The 26,534-nt window shown below is 44.4% G+C and overlaps 1 protein-coding gene across 1 annotated transcript in view; it reads right to left on the reverse strand.

The window, feature by feature from the left end:
• The window catches only part of LOC126204429 (vacuolar protein sorting-associated protein 33A), a 112,080-nt gene that overhangs the window by 26,441 nt on the left and 59,105 nt on the right, over window positions 1–26,534 (reverse strand). The window contains exons 7-8 of the mRNA XM_049938819.1: window positions 15,509–15,669; window positions 15,174–15,328 (exon numbers count right to left, since the gene is read on the reverse strand). Coding sequence (XP_049794776.1) covers window positions 15,174–15,328; window positions 15,509–15,669 — 316 coding nt within the window. The remainder of the gene's footprint in view (window positions 1–15,173; window positions 15,329–15,508; window positions 15,670–26,534) is intronic.

Below are 26,534 nucleotides of genomic sequence, written 5' to 3' on the forward strand. Positions count from 1 at the left end.
GGACTAGAATACTCTGAGACTGCTCTGCCAAATAGGCACATAAAATTCCACTTCAAAAATAATTTTGTTTGTAATGGGAAACTAACTGGCACTATCTATTGAAACTGGGAGTCGCACAAAAGACATGATGAGCACTATCTGTTTGGACACAATGAAAAAATGAAATTGTAAATAGCTGTTCAAACATCAGAGAAAATGCACCTGACAGCTCTTAGCAGAGACACACTGTATAACAAACCAGAGGCTCACATCAAATATCTATACCATAGAAGAAAAGCCTCAAAATGGGGCATCTTCAAATATGGTAGCGAATTTGTTCATACATAAATTATCAGATAGCAGTAGAGGGGAGACACAGATCTTTTCATTAGTAGAAGCAAAATGAGGACTGGTGGTGGTGGTGGTGGTGGTCGTTGTTCATCAAGAAATATTACAGGGTATTTTGTGTAGTGAGAATATCCCAAAAAATGGACGTGGGCATTAATTCAGCACTTCATAAGAAAGAGGACAAATCATATATAAACAATTACAGAGGACTTTACTCATGTTCAGTCAGCTGTAACTCTGTTCTCAAGCCCTACTAAATAACTTGGAAAAATAAACAGACCATTATGTCAAAATTAAATAATGGAAAGTCTAGGATGGAATAATAACTAAATGGAATATATAGTTGTAATTCCAAACAGCTCATTTAAAGAGTACCAGGTGGGTTTAAAAATGGATATCATTTGCAGAAACAAATTCTATAATTTAATACCAGTATCCACATTCACAAAAGTAAACAAATGTAATAATTTTTGTTGATTTCATAAAGACATATTATTCTGTAGAGTGGCATGTGCAGTTCTGTTTATTAGAGGAATTCCACACCGACAAAAAAAATAAATAAATAAATGAATAAATAAAGGAACTTTTCAAACAAACTCTGAACAACACATCAAAAGTTAATTTTTTGGGAGGACTTTTTTGAAATATTCAGAATCAAAACAGGAGTCAGAGGAGGGGATATATTATTGCCAGAGAGAGAGAGAGAGAGAGAGAGAGAGAGAGAATGTGCCCGCTCGTGGGGGGAGAGGACGGTAGAAGACAGTGCATGATCAGGATGGAGATGAAGCGATATAGACAGAAGAGTGAAGGGAATAGATATAGTGAGGTGGTGGGAACAGGACAGCAGAGGTAAATGTCAGGTGGATTCTGAGAGTGCTTGGTATGTTGGAGAGAGAATTTCCATTCACATAGTTCAGAGAAACTTGTGCTGGAAGGGAATACACAAATGGCCCACATAGTGAAGCAGCTGTTGAAGTCATTTGTGTAGTGGTGTACAGCATGTTTGGCAACTGGATGTGAAGTCTGTGGTTTGCCACAGTTTGGCAATGGCCATTCATGTGAATACACAGTTGGTCATTTGTCAGGCCCAAATAGAATGCTGTACAGTAATTGCACGTAGTTGATATACACTATGTGATCAAAAATATCTGGACACCAGGCTGAAAATTACTTTCAATTTCATGGTGCCCTCCATTGGTAATGCTGGAATTCAATATGGTGTTAGCCCACCCTTAGTCTAGATGACAGCTTCCACTCTCCCAGGCATTTGTCCAATCAGGTGCTGGAAGGTTTTTTGGGGAATGTCAGCCCATTCTTCACGGAGTGCTGCACTGAGGAGAGGTATCAATGTCGGTCAGTGAGGCCTGGCACAAAGTTGGCATTCCAAAACATCCTGAAGGTGTTCTATAAGATTCAGGTCAGGACTCTGTGCATGCCAGTCGATTACAGGGATGTTATTGTCATGTAACCACTCCGCCACTGGCCGCGCATTATGAACAGGTGCTCGATTGTGTTGAAAGATGCAGTCACCATCCCCGAATTGCTCTTCAACAGTAGGAAGCAAGAAGTTGCTCAAAACATCAATGTAGGCCTGTACCGTAATAGCGCGATGCAAACCAACAAGAGGTACAAGCTCCCTCCATGAAAAACAAGACCACACCATAACACCACCACCTCCTAACTTTCCTGTTGGCACTCTACACATGCTGGAAGATGATGTTCACCTTGCATTTGCCATACCCAAAACCTGCCATCAGATCGCCACATTGTGTACTGTGATTCATCACTCTACACAACGTTTTTCCACTGTTCAGTCATCCAATGTTTATGCTCCTTACACCAAGCGAGGCGTCATTTGACATTTACCGGCATGATGTGTGGCTTATGAGCAGCCACTCGAGCATGAAACATAAGTTTTCTCACCTCCCACCTAACTGCCATAGTACTTGCAGTGAAACCTAATGTGGTTTGGAATTCCTGTGTGATGGTCTGGATAGATGTCTGCCTATTACACATTACGGCCCTCTTCAACTGTCAGCAGTCTCCGTCAGTCAACAGACGAGGTCGGCCTGTATGCTTTTGTGCTGTACGTGTCCCTTCACATTTCCGCTTCACTAGCACAACGGAAACAGTGGACCTAGGGAGGTTTAGGGGTGTGGAAATCTCACATACAGATGTATGACACAAATGACACCCAATCACCTGACCATGTTCGAAGACTATGAATTCTGCCGAGTGTCCCATTCTGCTCTCTTCACGATGTCTAATGACTACTGAGGTCGTTGATATGGAATACCTGGCAGTAGGTGGCAGCACAATGCACCTAGTATGAAAAATGTATGTTTTTGGGGGTGTCCGGATACTTTTGATCACATAGTGTATATCATGACTGCTTTCATACACTGCCCTCCATTTTACTGGATAGGAGATGCCTGGAACTGAACTGTGTTCGGAGGTTGTGGGTAGATGTATGGGACAGGTCTTGCAACTGGGCTGACCACAAGGGAATGAATCATGACCCATGACCAACCGCCAACAGTACCTCTGCTTTGATGGCTGTCTTCCATTCCATGTCAAAAAGTCTCATCCTTACAATGTCACCACCTGTGGATGCTGCATCTGTCATGGAAAGCAGAACCTTCACTGTCAGACAAGATCCTACCCAGGTCATCCATAAACAGATCACCCCTGCCATCAATTCCTCTGACACCACTATACATTTTAACTAGTTGCCGAACATAACCCATCTAATCACCCAGTATAACACTGGCCTTAAAAAGCTCAATCTCACGCTCCTTCAGGGCTTCTGACTACCTACTGTCATTTCTTGAAATGAAGGATATCCTACCCACATCTGCCAAATTAATGTTCTGCCATTTACATTACCTACAGAATGTCCTAGGCCATTTCTATTCCAATCCTGCACCCAACCCTGCAACCCAGGGGTCATTCCTTTGGCATCAGCCCAGATGCAGAAACTGCCTGTACAACCATCCACCATCTTCTACTGCAGTCCAGTCATAGGTATATCCTATCCAATAGAAGATATGGCCATGTGTGAAAGTGGTCATGTTATACATCAGCTATACTGCAAATACTGCACAGCATTCTACATAGGCATTACACGTAACCAACTGTAACTCTTATGAACAGCCACTGTGAAACTGTGACAAACTGCAATGCGGAACATAATGCAAACCACAACACAAATGACAACAAGTGCTTCGGCGCACAGGCCATCTGCATACTCCCTTCCAGCACAATTTTCTCTGAACTACACAGATCATAATTGTGTCTCAAACATCTCTTGCACTCACACAATCCCCTTGGCTCGAAACTCTGCTGCCCTTTTTCCACTGCCTCATCGTACCTTTTCCCTCCTCTCTTCTTCCAGATCATTCTTCTCCATCCAGATATTGCACTGTCTTCTCCCACCACTCTTCAACCTCCCCCCCCCCTCCCCCACTCTACTCTCCCTTTTCTCCATCATCTTCAACTTTCTCTCTTTTTGTCCCCCTCCCACCCTTTTCCGGATATCAACTCCTTGCGCCCTTACCAACCCCTTCTCAGCTCCATCAGCCCAGGCAATGGCTTTCAATAATCAGGTATCAATCATCAATCTTGTCATGGCCATGGGAGTGTAGGTTTCGGTGTATGTGTATTCGTGTGTCTTAAGTGTGTGTACTTCTGCTAGAAAAAGAGCCAGTGCTCAAAAACTAGTGCTGTTTTCAGTTGTGTGTTTCTGTGCTCCACACATCAATCCACTACAGGTGAGTGGTTGCTTTTCTCTTATTTCATGTATTGGTCCATCCCCGAATTTCCATTATTGTTACATATTCAGGAGTGTATCTTCCACAAAACCTGTCGACGATATGTTGGTCTGGCTGATGAGGACTGCCATGTCATCCAGAACCAATCAACGCTACTGCTTTACACCATAAATTTGTCACCTTGCAGCTTATCCACCATTTCAGATGTCTTATAGTCAATAACTTGGCAGTGGAGGTTGTATTGCAATGTTTTACTCCTATAATTTAAATTTATTATAGTCTGCCCCACCCCTTCCCTGACCTCCAGAGGAAGACATACAAAGGATAAAGGAACAGAGGCTATCTCAAGTAGTCCCAAAATGCATCTTTGACCTTCCAAGCATACCATTCCCTTTGCAGACTATACAACAGTGGAAGGGGAATTTGTTCAAACTATTTTTGAAATAATGATGATTACATTTCCTTTCATGAAATGTGATCCAGAAACATAAATATTGCCTTAGTTCCTAAGCTCTTTTTCACATTTTCATCACATGAAGTTGACAGGCAATGATTTCTCCAAACATATTTATTGGAAAACTGACAACAAAATTCTGTAGATCACATCCAGAACTGCTTTTTATATAAGATTAGATGTATGCATGTAAAAAGTACTGTGGTCAGAACTACATCTTTTGAGTACTTGAACAAACACACAAAGAAAAAAAGGGGTCTGTTAACACTGGGGATTTTGCTTGCACACACCACTCTAGCACACTGTGCTCAGATATGGCACACCTGAGCAGGAATGCTTGGAGCTGGCAGGCTGCAGTCGAATGAGGCAACATGGGGAAGGGAGTACAGACACTGCCCAGTCTGGGTGTGCACTTCACTCTGCTGTTGTGACTACTGTAGTTTGATTTGTTGGGTTAAAAGAGGGGGAAAGGGGCCAAACTGCTAGGTCATCGGTCCCTCGTTCTGATTAAAATAACTCCACAAGGGTGGGAGTAAAACAAACGAGACACAAAAAACAATGCTTGAAGAAAGGAAAAACGACAAGAATGACATAAGGGCAACAAACACTAAATTGGACAAAACTGGACAATAAAACCAGAGAGATTCGCAAGAAACAGGTAGAAGGGATAAAAACAAGAGAGCAGATGACCATGGCTGGTCACCCACAAGAATAAAAAGGATAAACCAGCCACTATGCGACACATTTAAACATCCAGCCTAAAAGCACTAGGGTGGAGAACAAAGAGAGACAAAGCACATGCGCTAAAAATGAGATAGAATGATAAAACCCACCCTCATGTATAGAACATAAAACTATATTAGCTGATGAGGTGTTGTCGGCTAAAATTAATGATAACGAGACCGGTAGCTGAAGATTCCATTGCAGGGCAGCCAAAGGACAGCTCAACAATATATGGGCCACTGTCAGCCGGGCACTGCACTGACACTGAGGGGGGCGGGTCTTCACGGTGCAGGAGGTATCCGTGGGTTGGCCAATGTGGAGCTGGCAGACAACCAGAGTCCCTGTAGAGGGTCGCATGGAGGACTTTCACACATTTGTAGTCTCCTTAATGACAGGCAGATTGTCATGCATACTGAGACTATGCCATTCCACCTCCCAAAGCCGAAAAACCTTGGGGCTTAAAAATAATGCAGGTCAGTTATGGGAATGCTGATCTCCGTAAGCGGGCTCCGTGTAGCCTATTTGGCCAGCCTGTCAGCAAGTTTGCTGACTGGGATTCCAACGTGTCCTGGGGTCCAGACAAACACCACTGAACGACTGGACCATTCCAGGGTATAGATGGACTCCTGGATGGTCACTACCAAAGGGTGACGAGGGTAGCACTGGTCGATAGCTTGTAGGCTGCTTCAGTCAGTACACAGAAGAAATGACTCCCCAGGGCTTGAATGGATGTGCTCAAGAGCACGAGATAATAGCCACCAGCTCCGCAGTGAAAACACTGCAGCCATCAGGCAAGGAATGCTGTTCAATATGTCCTCCATGGACATACGCGAAGCCGACATGACCAACAGCCATCAAGCTGTCGGTGTAAACAACTTCATTGCCTCGGTACATGTGAAGAATTGAGAGGAAGTGACAGCAGAGAGCTACGGGGTTAACTTAGTCCTTAGAGCCATGCAAAAGGTCCAGACGAAGCTGCGGCTGAGGCTTACACCATGGAGACATACGTGAACGGACCGCAAGCAGAGGTGGGGAAGGGAAGGGAAGGGAAGGGAAGGGAAGGGAAGGGAAGGGAAGGGAAGGGAAGGGAAGGGAAGGCCTCCAGTTCTGAGAAAATGGACCGTACGTGAACTCCAATTGTTAGCCCCGATCTGGGCCACCGATGCGGATGACGGACTGCCACGGGTCGGAAAAGGAGATGGTAATTCAGATGCTCAGGGGAACTATGAATGTGTGCTGAATAACTGGCAAGCAGTTGTGCACGTCTGAGCTGCAGTGGAGAGACACCAGCCTCCACCAGCACACTGGTCACTGGACTCATCCTGAAAGCTCCTGTCACTAATCTAAGCCCACAGTAGTGCACAAAGTCGAGTAAATGCAATGCTGAGTGCCGTCGAACCATAAATCACACTCCCATAGTCAAGGCGGGATTGAACAAGAGCTCTGTAGAGCTGCAGCAGCGTAGAGCGATCTGCACTCCAGCTGGTGTTGCTCAGGCAGCGTAGGGCGTTGAGGTGCTGCCAGGTGAGGAAGCCAAGTCAATCTGGTGTAGAAAACCAGTCCTAAGAATCGACATGTCGCCACTACAGTAAGTGGATCATCATTAAGGTAAAGTTCTGGTTCTGGATAAATGGTACGATGACGACAGAAGCACATAACACATGACTTTGTGGCCAAAAACTGGAAGCTATGGGCTAGAGCCCATGACTGCGCCTTGTGGATGGCTCCTTGTAGGCACCACTCAGCAACACCAGCACTGGTGGAGCAGTACGAAATGCAGAAGTCATCTGCATACAGAAAAGGTGAGACGGACGGCCCGACAGCTGCTGCTAGACTGTTAAAGTCCACTAAAAATAGAGATACACTCAATAGAGAGCCCCGTGGGATCCCATTCTCCTGGATATAGGGGCAACTACGGGAGGTACCAACTTGGACACACAAAGTATGAAGCAACATGAAATTTTGCATAAAAATCAGGAGTGGGTCTCAGAGATCCCACTCGTATAATGTGGCAAAGATATGATGTCGCTAAGTGGTGTCTTACACTTTTCATAAATCACAAAAGTCAGCAACAAGGTGTTGGTGGCTGGAAAAGGCTAATCAGATGGCAGACTCGAGGGACACAAGATTATCAGTGGTAGAGCAACCCTGGTGGAAACCGCCCTGGCACGGAGCCAGTAGGCCCCATGACTCCAGGACCCAACACAACCACTGACACACCACACATTCCAGCAGCTTCCAAAGAACATTGGAGAGGCTGATGGGCCAATATGTGGTATGCACATCAAGTGGGCTGTTAATGGGTTAGAGCACTGGAATGATGGTGCTCTCCCACCATTGTGATGGAAAGGTGCCATGGCACCAGATCCGGTGAAGATGACAGGAGATGTTGAGGAGATGTCCCTTGTAGTCAGACGAGAGATGTTCAATCATCTGACTGTGGATCCAGTCTGGCCCAGGAGCTGTATCCGAGCAATGTGCAAGGGTGCTGAGGAGATCCCACTCTGTAAATGGGGCATTATAGGGTTCACTGTGAATGAGAGGGCTTTCCTTTCTATCTGCCATCTGAGGGTGCGAAAGGCTGGGGAGTAATTCTCTGACACCAAGGCTCAAGCATAGTGCTCAGCAAAGTGATCGGCAATCACGCTTGTGACGGTAGGTAAGACGCCAGTGATGTTACTGTCAGGATCACCTGTTGGGGTCTGGTACCCAAAAGCACGTTTGATCTCCGATCAGACTTGGGAAGGTGACATATTCTACCCAATGTTCGAGACGCATCTCTCCCCACACTCTTGTTTCCATCTCTTTATAAGTTGTCAAATGCGGGCACGGAGCCATTTAAAAGCCATTAGGTACTGCAGGGAATGGTGCCATGTATGTCACTGTAGAGCCTCCTCAATGACTGCAGCAGTTTCAGACGATTACCAAGGTACTGTCTTTCGCTGGGGGCACCCTAATAAACAAGGGATCATGTTTTCCGCCGCAGAAACGATTGTTGTAGTAACCTGCTCAACCACCACATTGATGGCACAATGTGGGGGAGACTCAATGGTGACAGCAGCAGTGAAGGCTTCCAAATCTGCCTTGGTTAAAGCCCATCTGGGTAGGCGTCCATGGGCATGATGCCGGGGGAGTGACAGAAAGATGGGGAAGTGGTCATTACCACACAGGCAGTCATGTGCTCTCCAGTGTATAGCTGGGAGAAGGCCTGGACAGCAAACTGAGAGACCAATGGCGGAATATGTGCCATGTGCCACACTGAAATGTGTGGGGGCACCTGTATAGAGGCGGCAAAGGTTGAGGCGAATGAGTAGGTCCTCAACATCTCTGCCACAGCCATTAACCTTAGCTCCACCCCCCAAAGGGTTACGGGCATTAAAATCACCCAGAAGGAGAAAAGATGGGGGAAGTTGTGAAAACATAGGGTGGAGCTTCACCACCTGGAGGAAGGTAGACATTACAGATGGTAATTTCCTGTGTTGTCCTCACCCTGGCAGCCACAGCTTCTAAAGGTGTTTGAAGGGGCACAGGTTTACTACAGACAGAGGTAAGGATGAAAATACATACTCCACCTGACAGTCTGTCATAAGCAGGATGGTTTTTGTAGTACCCCTGATGGCCACAAAGAGTGGGGGTCCACGTTGCAGGAAACAAGGTCTCTTGAAGGACAATGCAAAAAGCTGGGATACTGCTTAAAAGTTGATGTAACTCAGCCAGGAGGGAGGAAAACCCACCGCAGATCCAGTGGAGAATGACACTTTCTGTCGTCCGGGGTGGCAGGGAGTGACCAAGGAGGCAAATTAGGCCTCAGCATCACCTGTCATCACTGGGTGAGTAAACTGCCTATTGGCTTCTGTCTCGGGTTCTTCGGCCGACGTTCATCTAATGATTTTTCTGACGTTTCGCCAGCACGAGTGGCTGGCATTGTCAAAGCTTCACCCTCCATTGCCGGTGGTGAACTGGAGGCGAGCTCGCGGCCGCAGACTAATGTACCTGGCGCGCCAACGTCCGAGGGCTTCTCCGCGGTCATTTCCGCTGCGGTTCTCCTCTTGCTACCTGCGACGGTCGTTCGCTGCAGTACGGGAAGCCAGGATCCGTTTACCTTAAGGCTTTCCTCTTTCTTGTTGAAACTGTTCGCGTGTTTTTGGATTTCTACAGCTTCTCTGAACAAGCGCGTGTGATAGTGCTTCTCTACGGACAGAACTTCCGTTTCGGCGAATTTTATTACGTGGTCGGTCTCATTCAGTGCGTGCTCTGCCACGGCCGATCTCTCCACCTGCCCCAACCTGCAATGTCGCTTATGCTCTTTGATCCTGGTGTTAATGGATCATCCAGTCATTCCGTCATAAACTTTTCCACATGTGCAAGGTATACAGTATATTCCCGACATTGCCAGTGGGTCTCTTTTCTCCTTCGCCGATCTAAGACACTCTTTGATCTTCCTTGTCGGTTTGAAAATCGTCTTTACGCCGTGTTTGCGCAATATACGGCCGATTCTGTCCGTCACTCTGGGAATGTATGGCAGAAAGGCCGTACCCGACATTTCTTTTTCTGGTTCCTTACTTCGCCGAGTGTTTGGCTCTGTTACACTTCTAATGTAATTTGTGGAGTACCCATTGCTCCTCAGAACACTTTCCAGGTGTTGCATTTCTCGTTTGAGGTGTTGAGGCTCACATATTCATCCTGCTCTCGTTACGAGCGTACTAATCATGCCTCTTTTCTGGCTCGGGTGGTGGTTTGACAGTTTGTGCAGGTATCGGTCCGTGTGTGTCGGTTTTCGATACACGCTGTGTCCCAGGTTTTCGCCGTCCCTTGTGACCAGCACATCTAGAAATGGCAGTTTCTTGTCCTTTTCTACTTCCATGGTAAATGTTATGTTGGCATGGAGGCTGTTCAAGTGTCTCAGGAATTCACCGAGCTGTTCTTCACCATGGCTCCACAGCACGAAAGTATCATCGACGTACTTGTACTTTCGTGGTGTGGAGCCATGGTGAAGAACAGCTCGGTGAATTCCTGAGACACTTGAACAGCCTCCATGCCAACATAACGTTTACCATGGAAGTATAAAAGGACAAGAAACTGCCATTTCTAGATGTGCTGGTCACAAGGGACGGCAAAAACCTGGGACACAGCGTGTATCGAAAACCGACACACACGGACCGATACCTGCACAAACTGTCAAACCACCACCCGAGCCAGAAAAGAGGCATGATTAGTACGCTCGTAACGAGAGCAGGACGAATATGTGAGCCTCAACACCTCAAACGAGAAATGCAACACCTGGAAAGTGTTCTGAGGAGCAATGGGTACTCCACAAATTACATTAGAAGTGTAACAGAGCCAAACACTTGGCGAAGTAAGGAACCAGAAAAAGAAATGTCGGGTACGCCCTTTCTGCCATACATTCCCAGAGTGACGGACAGAACCGGCCGTATATTGCGCAAACACAGCGTAAAGACGATTTTCAAACCGACAAGGAAGATCAAAGAGTGTCTTAGATCGGCGAAGGAGAAAAGAGACCCACTGGCAATGTCGGGAATATACTGTATACCTTGCACATGTGGAAAAGTTTATGTCGGAATGACTGGACGATCCATTAACACCAGGATCAAAGAGCATAAGCGACATTGCAGGTTGGGGCAGGTGGAGAGATCGGCCGTGGCAGAGCACGCACTGAATGAGACCGACCACGTAATAAAATTCGCCGAAACGGAAGTTCTGGCTGTAGAGAAGCACTATCACACGCGCTTGTTCAGAGAAGCTGTAGAAATCCAAAAACACGCGAACAGTTTCAACAAGAAAGAGGAAAGCCTTAAGGTAAACGGATCCTGGCTTCCCGTACTGCAGCGAACGACCGTCGCAGGTAGCAAGAGGAGAACCGCAGCGGAAATGACCGCGGAGAAGCCCTCGGACGTTGGCGCGCCAGGTACATATAGTCTGCGGCCGCGAGCTCGCCTCCAGTTCACCACCGGCAATGGAGGGTGAAGCTTTGACAATGCCAGCCACTCGTGCTGGCGAAACGTCAGAAAAATTATTAGATGAACGTCGGCCGAAGAACCCGAGACAGAAGCCAATAGGCAGTTTGTCAACAAGTGGCCACGAAAGCCTTAACAATTTTGTACTGGGTGAGTGTTGGCATTCAGTACCATGGCATCCGAGGCATCGGCGAGGTCTAGATCCTCAGGGGATGCCGGAATCTACACCTCATTCTCATATGCAGAGCTGAGGGGGAGTGCTGGTGTAAGGGCCACTGGAGGCTCATGTTTCTTTGACAACTACTTCGTTTTAAATTTTGCCCTCTCGCTGCTCCTTAGGGGCTTGCTGGGAGGGCTTCTCTGAAGTCGCTTCAGGGACAGGGGAAGACCTTGAAGCCCCTTTGACCAGTAGCCAGTGGCTCTTTCAACCACGGGTTGGTGTCCACTAGACCACTGGGGCAGGGGGGGGGGGGGGGGAGGTAGAGTCCCAAGGGCCTACTTCTGCATAAGATGAGCCGGATAGGGCCGTTTCTTCTCCAGCTGGGGGGAGGGGACCAATGTCACCGGCACATTGGGGGGTGATGCTCCCAAAGTAGAAGTTTTGAGAGCAACAGAAGAAGACATGCCACCAGCCAACTGGAGGGGGTAGGAAGATGGGCTGCCCTGACGGCCCACTGGAGTAACCTGAGATGGTGGGTGTAATGGCATCATCAATGGCGACGCCGTCGTGGCGGCAGGATAAGAAGATCGCATGGGAACAGGGTTAAGTCTTTCATATTTGAGTTTAGCCTTGCGGTAAGACAACCTGTCCAGTGTCTTGTACTTCATAATTTTGTGTTCCTTTTGGAGCACTGGTCAGTCCAGCGAGCATGGGGAGTGATGCTGTCCACAGTTCACACAGATGGGAGGAGGCGTATATGGAGTATTCGGATGTAGCGAACGTCTGCAATCTCTACATGTGGAGTTAGAAGGACACAGAGAGGACATGTGCCTGAATTTCCAACATTTTAAGCACCGTATAGGGGGAGGAACATAGGGTTTGATGTCACATCACATCATTAAGCCATCACCTTGACCCTTTCAGGCAATGAATCACCCTCAAAGGCCAAGATGAATGCACCAGTGGCAACCCCATTGTCTTTGGGTTCCCTGTAAATGCGCCAGACGAAATAAACACCCCACCATTCTAAATTGGCATGGAGCTTGTCATCCGACTGTCACAGGAGGTTACGATGAAAAATAATTCCTTGGTCCATACTGAGGCTTTTGTGGGGAGTGATCAAAACAGAAATATTACCCAGCTTGTCAAAGTCGAGTAACGCTAGGGACTGGGTTGGTGATGCCATCTGAATGAAAACAGACATATTGTGCATTTTGGACAGCGCTGTCACTTCCCCAAACTTATCCTCTGAGTGCTCAACAAAAAACAGAGGCTTCGTTTCCAGAAAGGAGTACCCATGGGTTCTGCTGCACACTAAGTAAGGTGGCGAATATCGATCTTGTCTCCCTGAAGCCCTACGTTCCTTCCAAGGTGTTGGTAGGGAGGAAAATGATTTAAGGTCATACTTGATAGCATGGAAATCAACCTTTCCTTTCTTAGAGACTGCAGGGGCCATTTGTTCCCCAGCAAAAGATGACTTAGTCCACTTCATTGCAGGTCATCCGCCCTGATGCCACCCACTCCCATCAGGGGCTCTCACCACAGGTGCCACGCAGCCACAGCAAAGGCCACTTGGCGTGATGGCCGTTGCCGGGAGTCTTGATTGCCCAGGAAGACAGGCATCTACTCTTTGGCATACGTGGGGAGTTGACAGCTCAGGCAACAGCAGTCCGATTCCTGTGTTGTCAGGGGGCTACCACCAAATGGGTACACGACGTCCCCACCACAACGGACTGGCTACAATGCTAGATATTGGGCGCAGAGAAATCCAATACTGTGATGGGGGGCAAAAGAGGACAGAAGACAACAGAAGAAGATGACGTACCCGAGAAAGTGTCCTTGCCCAAACAGTTGAATTGCAGGTAGAGATGCAAACCCATGACGAGAAGAGGTTCAGGAGATCTAATCTAAGAGCACTATGGATAACTGGTGCACCACGTAAGGCATCCTTCCCCATATAGCCTGCACTTAGGTAGAATTTGGCAGGTCAAACCAGAAAAATGGGACCTGAACTTATAGGGCCAAAAAGTGAGAGACTCCTTTTAGTTGCCTCTTATGACAGGCAGGAATACCTCGGGCCTATTCTAACTCCTGGACCCACAGGGGGAGACTGTTGTAAAAGCTTCGTGTGGACCTGTAGGCTAGTATTGATTCTGATGTGCTTCCACCGATTGATGGAACTAAACTCGGATCAATTTAATAATGCTATAGATTTATATTGCTGCATTGTAGCATTTGAACACAATATCATTATCACCCACATGCGAAAAAAGCTCGCTTTAAGCAACAACGAAAATTTGAAAATAGTTAAAAGTTTCACAGGAAAACTAATTAACTGCCAACTTTGTAATAATAACTGGTCTCAGAGTGAAACATTGCATTGCTGTTTTTCTAACGTCTTACATGGATGTTACTACTAACAAATTACAAATCTAATGGAAATAAAACTCTCCCCTAATTATTCTCTATTAGCACTGTAATTACACTGAATTTGCCGTCTATCATCAACTCGTTTCAGATCCAGCCTACTTCGTCTGCCTGAGATATGGTTCCAGGCTACACTAAAATTTCTTTTGCGAGCCACATTCCAGGGTGGAACACAAAATACTCTTTACACTAAAATAGCTGGCTGTGGAAAGAGACTACTGTTACACTTACAACACTCAAACGAATCGTCGTCCTCACCACCATCCCATTTGGGTTAAATACAGGTTAATCTAATAGGTGAACTGAGTATCCTGTAGCCCACAGCAATTACAGTGCACACACACTGGGAGTAACTCACAGGGCTTCCAGTTGCCTGAATTCACGCAGCTTCATGTCAGCAATCCAAACATAAACTTAACAATGATGGAAGAGCTCACACGTAAATGGCCACCAGATCCCAGCCCACAGAGATTTATATCACAATAATAGGACCTGCTTGTTGCATGCAATGGGCAATGAAAAATTCATAACTGTAATTTATAAACAAAGGTCATTATGGGAACAAAGTGATGGAAACAGTCACTGTCATAACCATCATTGCATGGGTGGAGGTTTTCACAAAAATGAACCTTACTAGTAATTGTGTTTGATTACATTACCCTTTCCAGGGTGGTCATTAACAGGACTATGTTGAAAGTGATTTTAATTACACAGCAGCACATTGAAGACTCTGTATAATGTGCAGTGCTATCATACATTATCTGCAGAATGTGGAAGGTTGATACCATAAAGCATTTATCGCTACACTTAAACCTAATCCCACACTTATCTTGATTATTACTTAGTTCTTTTGTACATCACATTTACTTATTTCTTCCTCATTTCCTGCCCTCTACACCTTTGCCTAATTGTCATAAAGATAGAAGTCCATTCTATCAGCTACTAAACGTACAGCAGTCTGATGGTTATGCCTGAAATGTTTCAGCTCAAGTTGTATGCCTCATGTTGTATAAAGTCATGTGACAGTTTGGTAGGATAACTTGCTTAAAATGTGCACACAGGCTTAGATGGGAAGGTTGGGCCACTTGATTATGGGGTGATTGAACCGAGGGTGAAACGACATCGGATGCAGTTGATTTCCTTGTCCGAGGTGACTACATTGAGATCTTATGAACTACATGCACCAAGCATGCACAAACATAAACGTCAGATGAAAAGAACCCCCCCCTCCCCCTACACACACACACACACAAGAGAGAGAGAGAGAGAGAGAGAGAGAGAGAGAGAGAGAGAGAGAGAGATCTTCGCTCATCTTACGGTTTGTCTGCTGAATTTACCTTAATAAGAGGCTCCTGTTGAGCAATACAATCCTCTATATAGGGATGAACTTTATCTGTATCAATGCCATTCATGAATTCCTGTTCTGTTTGCAAGCATTCCAGGAAACTATCTGAATCTGTTACTTCTTTTATGAGCTCTGCTATAGTTGTATCTGGAATAACCACATTCTTTTTAGATATAACATAGCTGAACTAATTATGACACTTACTTATAATTCAATACTGTCAGTAAGCAATGTTTAAGAAACTGATGATAAAATTATAGTAGCTTTTTTCTATTTTACATCATGTTTGCAGTACTCTTACATGATTTGCTTTTAAAGAGTACTCACGATTAGCAAGTGAAGTCTTGGAAGCCAACATATGTGGAAGTCTGGCTACAAAGCGCTTCATTTCTTGCACAGAACGGTCACTTTGACACTCTTCCAATTGAGATGAGATTTGTTTGGCTCTACGACTCAGTGCTGGCCCCACAGCATTGAAATTTTTATCCCTGGAAAACATATACAAAATTGTGATTCTTCAATTTCTCCACACGTATTTTATAACGAAATAAATCTCGGGTGAACAGCCTGGTATGAGTGTGCATAGGACACAATATTTCGGCAATTGACCACATTGCCATCATCAGGTGCGCTGATATACTGACTGGCGGTGGGCTGGCGCCATGTATATATAGGACAATACCCCTCCCGCTCCACCATCAGGCGCTTCCTATGAGTCAGTCCGTTGCACCCAGCACGCGGTCCAGGTACAGCATCTGTTCTCCCGCCGTCTGGGTGCTGCATCCTAGGTTTTCTCGTTCAGGAGGGTCTGCTGGCACCGCTCTCGTTATTCTTCCCTCCTCCCCCAAAGTCAGTACACTCTGGGTAATATCCTTTTTCGTCTTAATCCGGGTGATCGCGAGTTCCCATGCCTTGCTAAGGGTGTAACCGCTGTCATGATTTAGTTGTGGCTCCCTTACTCTGATCTCTATGGCTTCTTTGATTACACAGTCCCAGTATTTGGAATTCTGTGTTAGGACTTTGGTTTGGTCATAATCCATGCTGTGGAGTTCCGACAGGCAACGCTCAGCGAATGCCGACTTACTGGGTTGTTGCAGTCTAGTGTGCTGTTGATGTTCTCGGCATCGGTACTCAATGGTACGAATGGTCTGCCCTATGTATACACTACCACATTGGCAAGGTATCTGATAAACCCCTGATTTACATAGACCAAGGTTGTCCTTGACACTACCAAGAAGGCTCTTGGTTTTGCTTGGAGGATGGAAGATGGTTTTCACTTGGTGTTTATGTAAAATGCATCCAATTTTTCTGGATAAGGCCCCAAAAAATGGAATAATAGCCAAGGCCGCCTCCTCCTGAGGTTCATCTTCAGTTTCCGCCGGTGCTGCAGGTATGGGATGTAGAGCCTTCCGAATCCACCCTTCCTTGTAACCGCTCCTCCGAAACACGGTCTTTAGATGGTCCAATTCTTGTTTGAGATTGTCCCTGTTGGAGATGGTGTGAGCTCTGTGTACAAGAGTTTTGAGCACGCCATTCTTTTGTGCCGGGTGGTGGCAGCTATCCGCATGTAGGTACAAATCGGTGTGCATCTTCTTCCTATACACGCTGTGGCCCAAAGTGCCGTCAGCTCGTCTTCTAATCAAAACATCTAGGAAAGGGAGCATCCCTTTTCATTTCGATCTCCATGGTGAACTTAATATTCTCGGTTTTGAAGTTGAGATGTGTGAGGAAGTCTGCCAGTTTATCTCTTCCATGTGGCCACATAACAAAGGTATCATCCACATATCTAAAGAAACAGGTGGGCTTTAGATGTGATGATTCAAGAGCTTCCTCCTCGAAATGTTCCATGTACATATTTGCGACAACGGGTGAGAGTGAACTCCCCATGGCTACTCCTTCTGTCTGCTCATAGTATTCACCATCAAATAAGAAGTAAGTTGATGTCAGAACATGTCTGAAAAGGTTGGTGGTGTCTTCGTCAAATTTCTGCCTGATGAATTCCAAGGATTCTTGTAACGGAACTTTAGTGAATAGAGATACCACGTCAAAGCTCACCAGTATGTCAGATTCCTTAAGTGCAAGGTTGTTGATGCATCCAAGAAAATCCACAGAGTTACTGATATGGTGTGTACATCTCCCAACGAAGGTCTAAGCAGTTGTTTGAGGTGCTTGGCGAGAAGGTATGCTGGGGCACCAATATTGCTGATAATGGGACATAACGGAATTAATTCCTTGTGCACCTTCGGCAGTCCGTAAAGTATAGGAGGAACAGCAGCCCTCAAGCGTAGCTTCTTAGCAATCTTGTCAGGGAAGCTGGAATCCTTGAGAAGTGCCAGAGTCTTCCTCTTGACCATTTTGGTAGGATCGGTGTCCATCTTGCAGTAGGTGCTGTCACCAAGTAGGTCCCGCATCTCCTCAGCATAATCCTGTTGGAATAGGATCACTGTTGTGTTGCCCTTGTCTGCAGATAATATTACTATGTCTGGATCTTCTCTTACCTCCTGTATGGCGGCCCTCTCCCTGTAGGAGATGTTCGCTTTCATCAGATTTGTTTTGGTTAGAGCTCTGCAGGTTTCGTTACCTGTAGACATGGGCAACACAACAGTGATCCTATCCTGACAGGATTATGCTGAGAAGATGCGGGACCTAAATGGTGACAGCGCATACCGCAAGATGGACACCGATCCTACCAAAAGGGTCGAGAGGAAGACTCTGGCCCTTCTCAAGGATTCCAGTTTCCCTGACGAGATTGCTAAGAAGCTACACCCGAGGGCTGCTGTTCCTCCTATACTTTACGGACTGCCGAAGGTGCACAAGGAATCAATTCCGTTACGTCCCATTATCAGCAATATTGGTGCCCCAACGTACCTTCTCACCAACCACTGCAAACAACTGCTTAGACCTTCGTTGGGAGATGTACACACCATATCAGTAACTCTGTGGATTTCCTTGGATGCATCAACAACCTTGCACTTAAGGAATCTGACATACTGGTGAGCTTCGACGTGGTATCTCTATTCACTAAAGTTCTGTTACAAGAATCCTTGGAACTCATTAGCCAGAAATTTGACGAAGACACCACCAACCTTTTCAGACATGTTCTGACATCAACTTACTTCTTATTTGACGGGGAATACTACGAGCAGACAGAAGGAGTAGCCATGGGGAGTTCACTCTCACCCGTTGTCGCAAATATGTACATGGAACATTTCGAGGAGGAAGCTCTTGAATCAGCACATCTAAAGCCCACCTGTTTCTTTAGATATGTGGATGATACCTTTGTTATCTGGCCATATGGAAGAGATAAACTGGCAGACTTCCTCACACATCTCAACTTCAAAACCGAGAATATTAAGTTCACCATGGAGATCGAAATGAATGGGATGCTCCCTTTCCTAGATGTTTTGATTAGAAGACAAGCTGACGGCACTTTGGGCCACAGCGTGTATAGGAAGAAGATGCACACCGATTTGTACCTACATGCGGATAGCTGCCACCACCCGGCACAAAAGAATGGCGAGCTCAAAACTCTAGTACACAGAGCTCACACCATCTCCAACAGGGACAATCTCAAACAAGAATTGGACCATCTGAAGACCGTGTTTCGGAGGAACAGTTACAAGGAAGGGTGGATTCGGAAAGCTCTACATTCCATACCTGCAGCACCGGCGGAAACTGAAGATGAACCTCAGGAGGAGGTGGCCTTGGCTATTATTCCGTTTTGTGGGGCCTTATCCAGAAAAATTGGATGCATTTTACGTAAACCCCAAGTGAATACCATCTTCCGTCCTGCAAGCAAAACCAAGAGCCTTCTTGGTAGTGTCAAGGACAACCTTGGTCTATGTAAATTAGGGGTTTATCAGATACCTTGCCAATGTGGTAGTGTATACATAGGGCAGACCATTTGTACCATTGAGGACCGATGCCGAGAACATCAACGGCACACTAGACTGCAAAAGCCCAGTAAGTCTGCAACGACTGAGCATTGCCTGTCGGAACTCCACAGCAAGGATTATGACCAAACTAAAGTCCTGACACAGACTTCCAAATACTGGGACTGTGTAATCAAAGAAGCCATAGAGATCAGAGTAAGGGAGCCACAACTAAATCATGACAGCGGTTACATCCTTAGCAAGGCATGGGAACCCGTGATCACCCGGAATAAGAAGAAAAAGGATATTTCCCAGAGTGTACCGACTTCGGGGGGAGGAGGGAAGAATAACAAGAGCGGTGCGGGCAGACCCACCTGAACGAAAAGAACTAGGACACAGCGCCAAGACGGTGGGAGAACGGACGCTGTATCTGGACCACGCGCGGGGCGCGGACCGCACCGACTCATAGGAATTGCCTGACGGAGGAGCGGGAGGGGGACTGTCCTTTATATACATAGCACTCGCCCACCGCCGGTCAGTACATCAGCGCACCTGATGATAGCAACATGGTGGATTGCCAAAATATTGTGTCCTATGCACACTCATACCAGGCCGTTCACCCGAGATTTACTTCGTCATATACAGTATTATCGTACAGTTGATGGCACTAGGTCATACTTATTTTAATATTTCAGTTGTGATGGACAGCATGGTCTAGAGATTAATACCTTTGATTACTAACCCAAAGGCGATACCAGCCACTGCTTATTAGATTCTGCTCTGGTGACTATAGACTACTGGTATAAAGAACTATCCTCATCCTGCCAATGGCCTTGCCAAAAGAGGGACCATGGACAAAATCATTGCACCCCCTAGACCTTGGGTTGAGAAACTACTACTGAACACATAACAATCAGCAATTATCAAAAGCATCAGGATGCAAAAATCAATGGGAAGTACAGCATTAAAGACAAAAAATGCACCCACAGGACATGCAGTATTCCAAAATAAGATCATGGTGACCACTTATTTGCAGATGTTTCCAAGGCAAACCCTATCCCCCACTCAGATCTCTGGGTAGGGACTGTAAGGGGTCATCAGGAGAACAAAAAAGAATAAATTTAGTAATGAAGCAAGGAATATTCCCAAAATGTTTAAAGATGAGTAAAGTTGTGCCAGTATTCAAAGGAGGGGATAAAGGAGACCCCAGAAACTATAGGTCCATAATGATCACACCTGTTCTGTCTAAAATAGTAGATGCAGTGATTAAAGATAGATTTATAAACTTACAGAGAAGCATAACATCTTAAATGGGGCACAACACTGATTTAGAAAGGGAACATCCACCAAGACTGCTGTGACAAAATTCATAACACACATCAGTGAGGCATTGGATCAGTAAAAGAAAGTATCTAATGCTAACGTCTATTTAGACCTTTCAAAAGCTTTTGACTGTGTCTGCCATAAAACTCTTCTACAGAAACTGGACTGCTATGGCATAAGAGTGAAAGCTGCTGATATAAAAACCTTAGTTGAAAACAGACAACAGTGTGCTGAAATAAAACATAAATCTGGGAATACAGAGAGAAATGTCTACCCTGGTTATCTGCAGGTAAAATATGGAGTAGCTCATGTTTCAGTACTAGGACCTCTGCTCTTTACCTTATATATAAATGATATGCCCACTGCTGGAAATGAAAAAGTGATCATGTATGCCGATGACAACTTTCTTAGTATGTAATGACTCACTGAAGGAGTTGGGGAAAAGAGCTAGTGAGACTTGCAAATGGCAGAAAGGTATTTTACAGAAAATAACTTATTGACTAACAGGAAGAAAACTATGTGTACAAATTTTGAAACAAACAGAACCAACAGAGCAGAGGAATTTAGATAAACTAAAAAAAAACTAGTCTTCAGTTCTTCCAAATATGTTATTTATTAGTATTAGCCGTATGAAAAAAATAGATTGTAGACTATCATATATCAATGAGTAAAAATATTATCAGTAAACATTACTACAGATTTATTTCATGCATAGATTTGACACATTTCCAAGAAATTTGTTTATTTCTGTATAAATTTGCAACATAACATGTCAAAAATCATTGCAAAACTGATCAATGGACAAAATATAACTACAACTGTGCTAACATTCTACAAATAGGAGCATGTAATATTCAAAGCCTGAAAGTTCTAGTCAATGAGATGACGAAAAGAGGGATATGAGCAGGCCAAAATAAACTTTGTTGGGATTAGTGAAGGTTGGGTTGAGTTCTTTGGGGAAGGAGACCAGACAGCGAGGTCATCGGTCTCATCGGATTAGGGAAGGATGGGGAAGGAAGTCGGCCGTGCCCTTTTAGAGGAACCATCCCGGCATTTGCCTGGAGTGATTTAGGGAAATCATGGAAAACCTAAATTAGAAGGGCTGGACGCGGGATTGAACAGTCGTCCTCCCGAATGCAAGTCCAGTGTCCAATCACTGCGCCACCTCGCTCGGTATTAGTGAAGGTGAACTGGAAAGGAGACAGAGATATCTGGGTAGATGATTATAGTGTAATAACATCAGCATTAATGAATTAATAATATAATCAGTGTTGACACTGTCCTGAATTGGAAAGTAGAAAACTGTCAGCAATGCAGTGACAAAATTGTACTGATGGTTTAAACTAATCGAACACCAAACACCATTGTACAGGTTTATACACCACATAAAATGGTGATTAGGAGGGAATAAAGATAATATATGCCAAAATAGAAGAATTGATAAAATATGTGAAATGGAGATGAAAGTTTAAAGTCCTACGCAAAGGGGGGAGAATGGCAGGTACAGTTTTTCAGAGAGCACTCTTCAGCATTAGCCCTTTACTTAGCTTGCATTTATCGTGAAACTTGCCAAGCACAAAATCTCAAGTGACTGGGAGGGGAAGGGGGTAGGGGTGGAGGGGGTGGGGGGGTGGGGGGGGGGGGGGCAGCGGCAATGTATGATAGGTGACTCCAGCATATAAGATGCGTGAAAGAACGGATCCATAAACTTACATACCAATATCGTGAACATTGGTTTGCACCAGAATTCTTGAGTATATCCTAAGTCTGAATACAACAAATTGCCTTGCGTCAGAAAAGCACCTGTCCGAAAATTAGCAAGGATTCAGGAACCATCACTCATGCAAAAATCAAGTTGCCCTCTTCTCATGCAATATCCTGGGAACCATGGACAAAAAGTAACAAGTGGATTCAATATTCCTAGTGATAGGACCATTCTTGCTTTGTATATACATAAATGATCTGATGGATCTGTGACTGCTGATGAAGCTGTAGTGTATGGGAAAATATTGTATTTGAATGACTATAGATGAATACACAGTGACTCAGAATTTCTGTTTGGTGTGATGTTAGTTCTAAATTCAGAAAAATGTAAGTTAATGTAGGTGAGTGCAAAAAACAAACCTCTAATGTTCAAATACAATATTGGTGGTACGCTGTTTGACACAGTCACAACGATTAAATATCTAGGCGTTATGTTGTTAAGAGATATGAAACTGAACAAGCATGTATAGTCGATAGTAGGGAAGGCAAACAGTAAACTTTGGTTTATTGAGAGAATTTAAGGAAAATGTAGCTCATCTATAAAGAAAATTGTATGTACAACACTATTGTGATCAATTCTTGAGTACTGCTTGAGTGTTTGGGGTCCCAACCAGGTAGGATTAAATGAAGACATTTAAGCAATTCAGAGATGTGCTGCTTGATTTGTTACCAGCAAATTCAATCAACATGTGAATATTACAGAAAGACTTCATGAACTCACATGGGAATCCCTGGATGGAAAATGATATTATTCTCGAAACACTATCGAGAAAATTTAGAGAATCAGCATTTGCAGCTGACTGCCGAATGATTCTACTACCACCAATGTACATTTCATATAAGTATTGCAAAGAAAGATAAGAGAAATTCGATCTCATATGGAGGCATATAGAAAGTCATTTCTGCTTCATTCTATTTGCAAGTGGAAACAGGATAGGGGATGACCAGCAGTCGTAGCAAAGTACCCTCCATTATGCACTGTACAGTGGCTTGTAGAACATGTATGTATATTTAAATATAGATGTAAAACAACGAAAATAATCAATTATTTATAATATAACATAAACAGATAGATAAAAAAAACTACCCATCAAGCGGTGGCAGGGGAACACACACACACACACACACACACACACACGAGGATTTAACTATTACAAGCTTTTGGAGTCAGTGGCTCCTTCTTCTGGCAGAAGAGTTGAAGGGGAAGGAAGAGGGGTGAAGGAAAATGACTAGAGGTTTAGGGAAAGGGGTACAGTTCAGAAAGTCATCCAGAATCCTGGGTCAGGGGAGACATACAGGACAGGATGAGAAGGAAAGACTGATTGTTCAAATCTCATATGATGCAGTCCCCCAACAATCAGTCTTTTCTCCTCATACCGTCCAGTGTGTCTCCCCTGACCCGAGGTTCTGGGTGACTTTTCGGAACTGTGCTCCTTTTCCTAAACCTCTCCACTCTTTTTCCTTCACCCCTCTTTCTTCCCCTTCAACTCTTCCTCCAGAAGAAGGAGCCACTGGCTCCAATAGCTTGTAATAGTTAAATCATTTTGTTTGTGTGTGTGTGTGTGTGTGTGTGTGTGTGTGTGTGTTCTCTTGCCACTCCTGCCACAGCTTGGTGAGTAGATTTTTTATCTATCCGTAGATGTAGATAGATGAATGGCTACTGGAGAGTATTGCTTAGGGAAAAGAGAGGTAGAACAGAGATGTTTCTAGACTATAGCCATAAGTTTCAACTAGACATAGTGAATGCCCTCTTCCAGAATCGTAACGAAAAAGGTGTACATTGGGGGGGGGGGGGGGGGGGAGAAGCATATGCAAGGAGATATCAACTGAATTGCATCGTGGTTAGACAAGGATTCAGAAATCAATCATGAACTACAAAGCACACCCAAATGGAAACAAACTAGTAATTATGAACAGCAAATTGAAATAAAAGCACAGAGAATGGACTAGTAGAGAAGGAGTAGAATATAATAAAGAAGGAAATAACTAAACACAAATGAAGAAGCCATCCTCGACTGTAAATACTCAAGCTTATTGATACAAGAAGAAAACATATGAATCTTACGAATAAGGTACAAAGGAAGCAGCACATGTTGCTTAAAAGTTAAATTAATTGTTCTCCATGATAAATAAGAATAGATGAGAGGAACATTGTAAAGATACTGTGGAAGAAGATATGACCATAGGAAAAATTCACACATGTAAAGGAACATTAAAGTAACTTCAAAGAAGTAAACTCTAAAGGTGTTAACCCACTAAGTGCACATGGAAAACATTTATGTATAAGAGATGGCTGACAAATGGTAGGAGCACATATCAAAGGCCTTTACGGTTGAGAGGGAGTACCACAAAGTATGACAGATGAGCTGGAAGTTATGTGGCAGAAATAGGTGAGATAATAATGTGGCCAGAGTTTGACAGAACACTGAATGATTTGAGCATAAACAAGTCTGCAAGAATTTTTTGTACCCATATAGCTCAGAAGTTACTGAGATCTGCAAGAGATGTAGCAACTACAGTTATTTGAATTAGAATGGTGGCTTACCATAATATTTCCATTAAGGCATTATCACCACATTAGTATCAACAGTATCTAAACAGGCGGGGTTGGACAAAAACACGGGTACACCATGAGAAATGAATACTTGAATTATAAATGCAGATGTTTGCCAAGCTTGCAGGTTGCACTCTCGTATCTGACTACAAACAGTGTCCATGCAATGTCTCATTAAGTTGCAAGTGTCAGTTGTGGTCACAACAGTGTTCTGTGTAGTTGTGGGTGCATTATGTCAGAGATAAGAGAATTTGAATATGGGCAAATTTTTGGTGCTCATATGTTGGGTGCTTCCGCCCAAGCTAACCGAAGTGGTTGGTGCTTTAAAAGGCACCATATTGAAGATTTTACTGCATACAGGGAGAGCATAAAAACATAATCTGCTAAATCACAATGCAGACAAAAGAGAGTGTGTGTTTTCGTGCACGCGTGCGCGATCGTGACCATTGCTCACTGAAGAGGACTGTGATGAAAAATACAATAACAACAGCTGCAGAAGTCACTGCAGAATGGAATGTCACACTCATGAACCCCGTCAGCACCAAAACACAAAGGGAGCTCCATAAGCAGAGAATTGCAGGGCACAATAGAATTCCAAAATCGCTCATCAGTGATGCAAAAATCCAGATAGGAAAATATGATTCTGGAGTCATAAAACCTGAACTATGGAGCAACGAAAGGAATTGGTTTGATAGGTCTTGTTACTCATTGTTTTCAAGTTGTGTCCGAGTTTATGTCCCAAGAGGAAAGCATGGAAAGGGTTCAGCAATGATTTGGGAAGCCTTATTGTAGGATTCCAGAGGCCCCCTGGTTAATCTGAAAGGTCGCACTACTGCCAAGGATTATGTGACCATTTTGGCTGATTAAGTCCATAGTACAATGTTCGTTCCCAAATGGTGGTGCTGTATTCCAAAATGATAGGGCCCCTATACATCAAAATAGAAATTGAAGCTGCATGAGAAAGTGTTAAGAGCAAGACTCAGCTTCAGGAGTTGGCATGAAATGGTAATTGGATCCTTCTGTCGGCACCACACTCATCTCCAGATGTAACTGAAAACTTCAGAGAAAACCACAGTTCAGTTGTAAGTTCCCTAATTGTACTGCAATCATTGGTGGAAACTTTAATCATCCAACTACCAATTGGTAAAATTACAGTTTCGTTAGTGGTAGGTGTGACAAGCCATCCAGTGAAACATTACTAAATGCCTTCTCTGAAAACTAACTAGAACAGATAGTTCACAACCCCATTCATGATGGAAATATATTAGATCTAATGACAAAAAATATACCTTACCTCTTTGAGGATGTCCTGCTGAAACTGGTATCAGTGACCATGAGGCAGTTGTGGCAACAATGATTAACAAAGGACATACAAGTAGAAAAATATATATGTTCATTAAACCAGATAAATAAGCAGAAGAGTCATATATCAATGAGAAACTTGAAACTTTCAGCACGTAACAGAATAGTTGACCTTGCACTGGATAGATACATACCCATTCGAACAGTTCATAATGGGAGGGACACTCCATGGTACACAGTTATTGTAAGGAAACGTCTAAAGAAACAGACTACTGCAAAACAGATGTTAAACAAAGCAGAGGGCTAGAGATACAGAGATGCTTGGCTGTCAAGAGTGCAATCTGTGAAGCTTTCAATGACTGCTGTAACAGAATACTGTCAAATGACCTTTCACAAAACCCAAAGAAATACTGGTCATATGTAAAGGCTATTAGTGGCACCAAAGTTAGTGTCCAGTCACTCGCAAATGAGATAGGGACTGAAATTGAGGTTAACAAATCAAAAGATGAAATGCTTGAGTCTGTTTTCAAATGTTCCT

This window comes from Schistocerca nitens, chromosome 9 (assembly GCF_023898315.1).
Source record: "Schistocerca nitens isolate TAMUIC-IGC-003100 chromosome 9, iqSchNite1.1, whole genome shotgun sequence".
NCBI classification, from domain to species: domain Eukaryota; kingdom Metazoa; phylum Arthropoda; class Insecta; order Orthoptera; family Acrididae; genus Schistocerca; species Schistocerca nitens.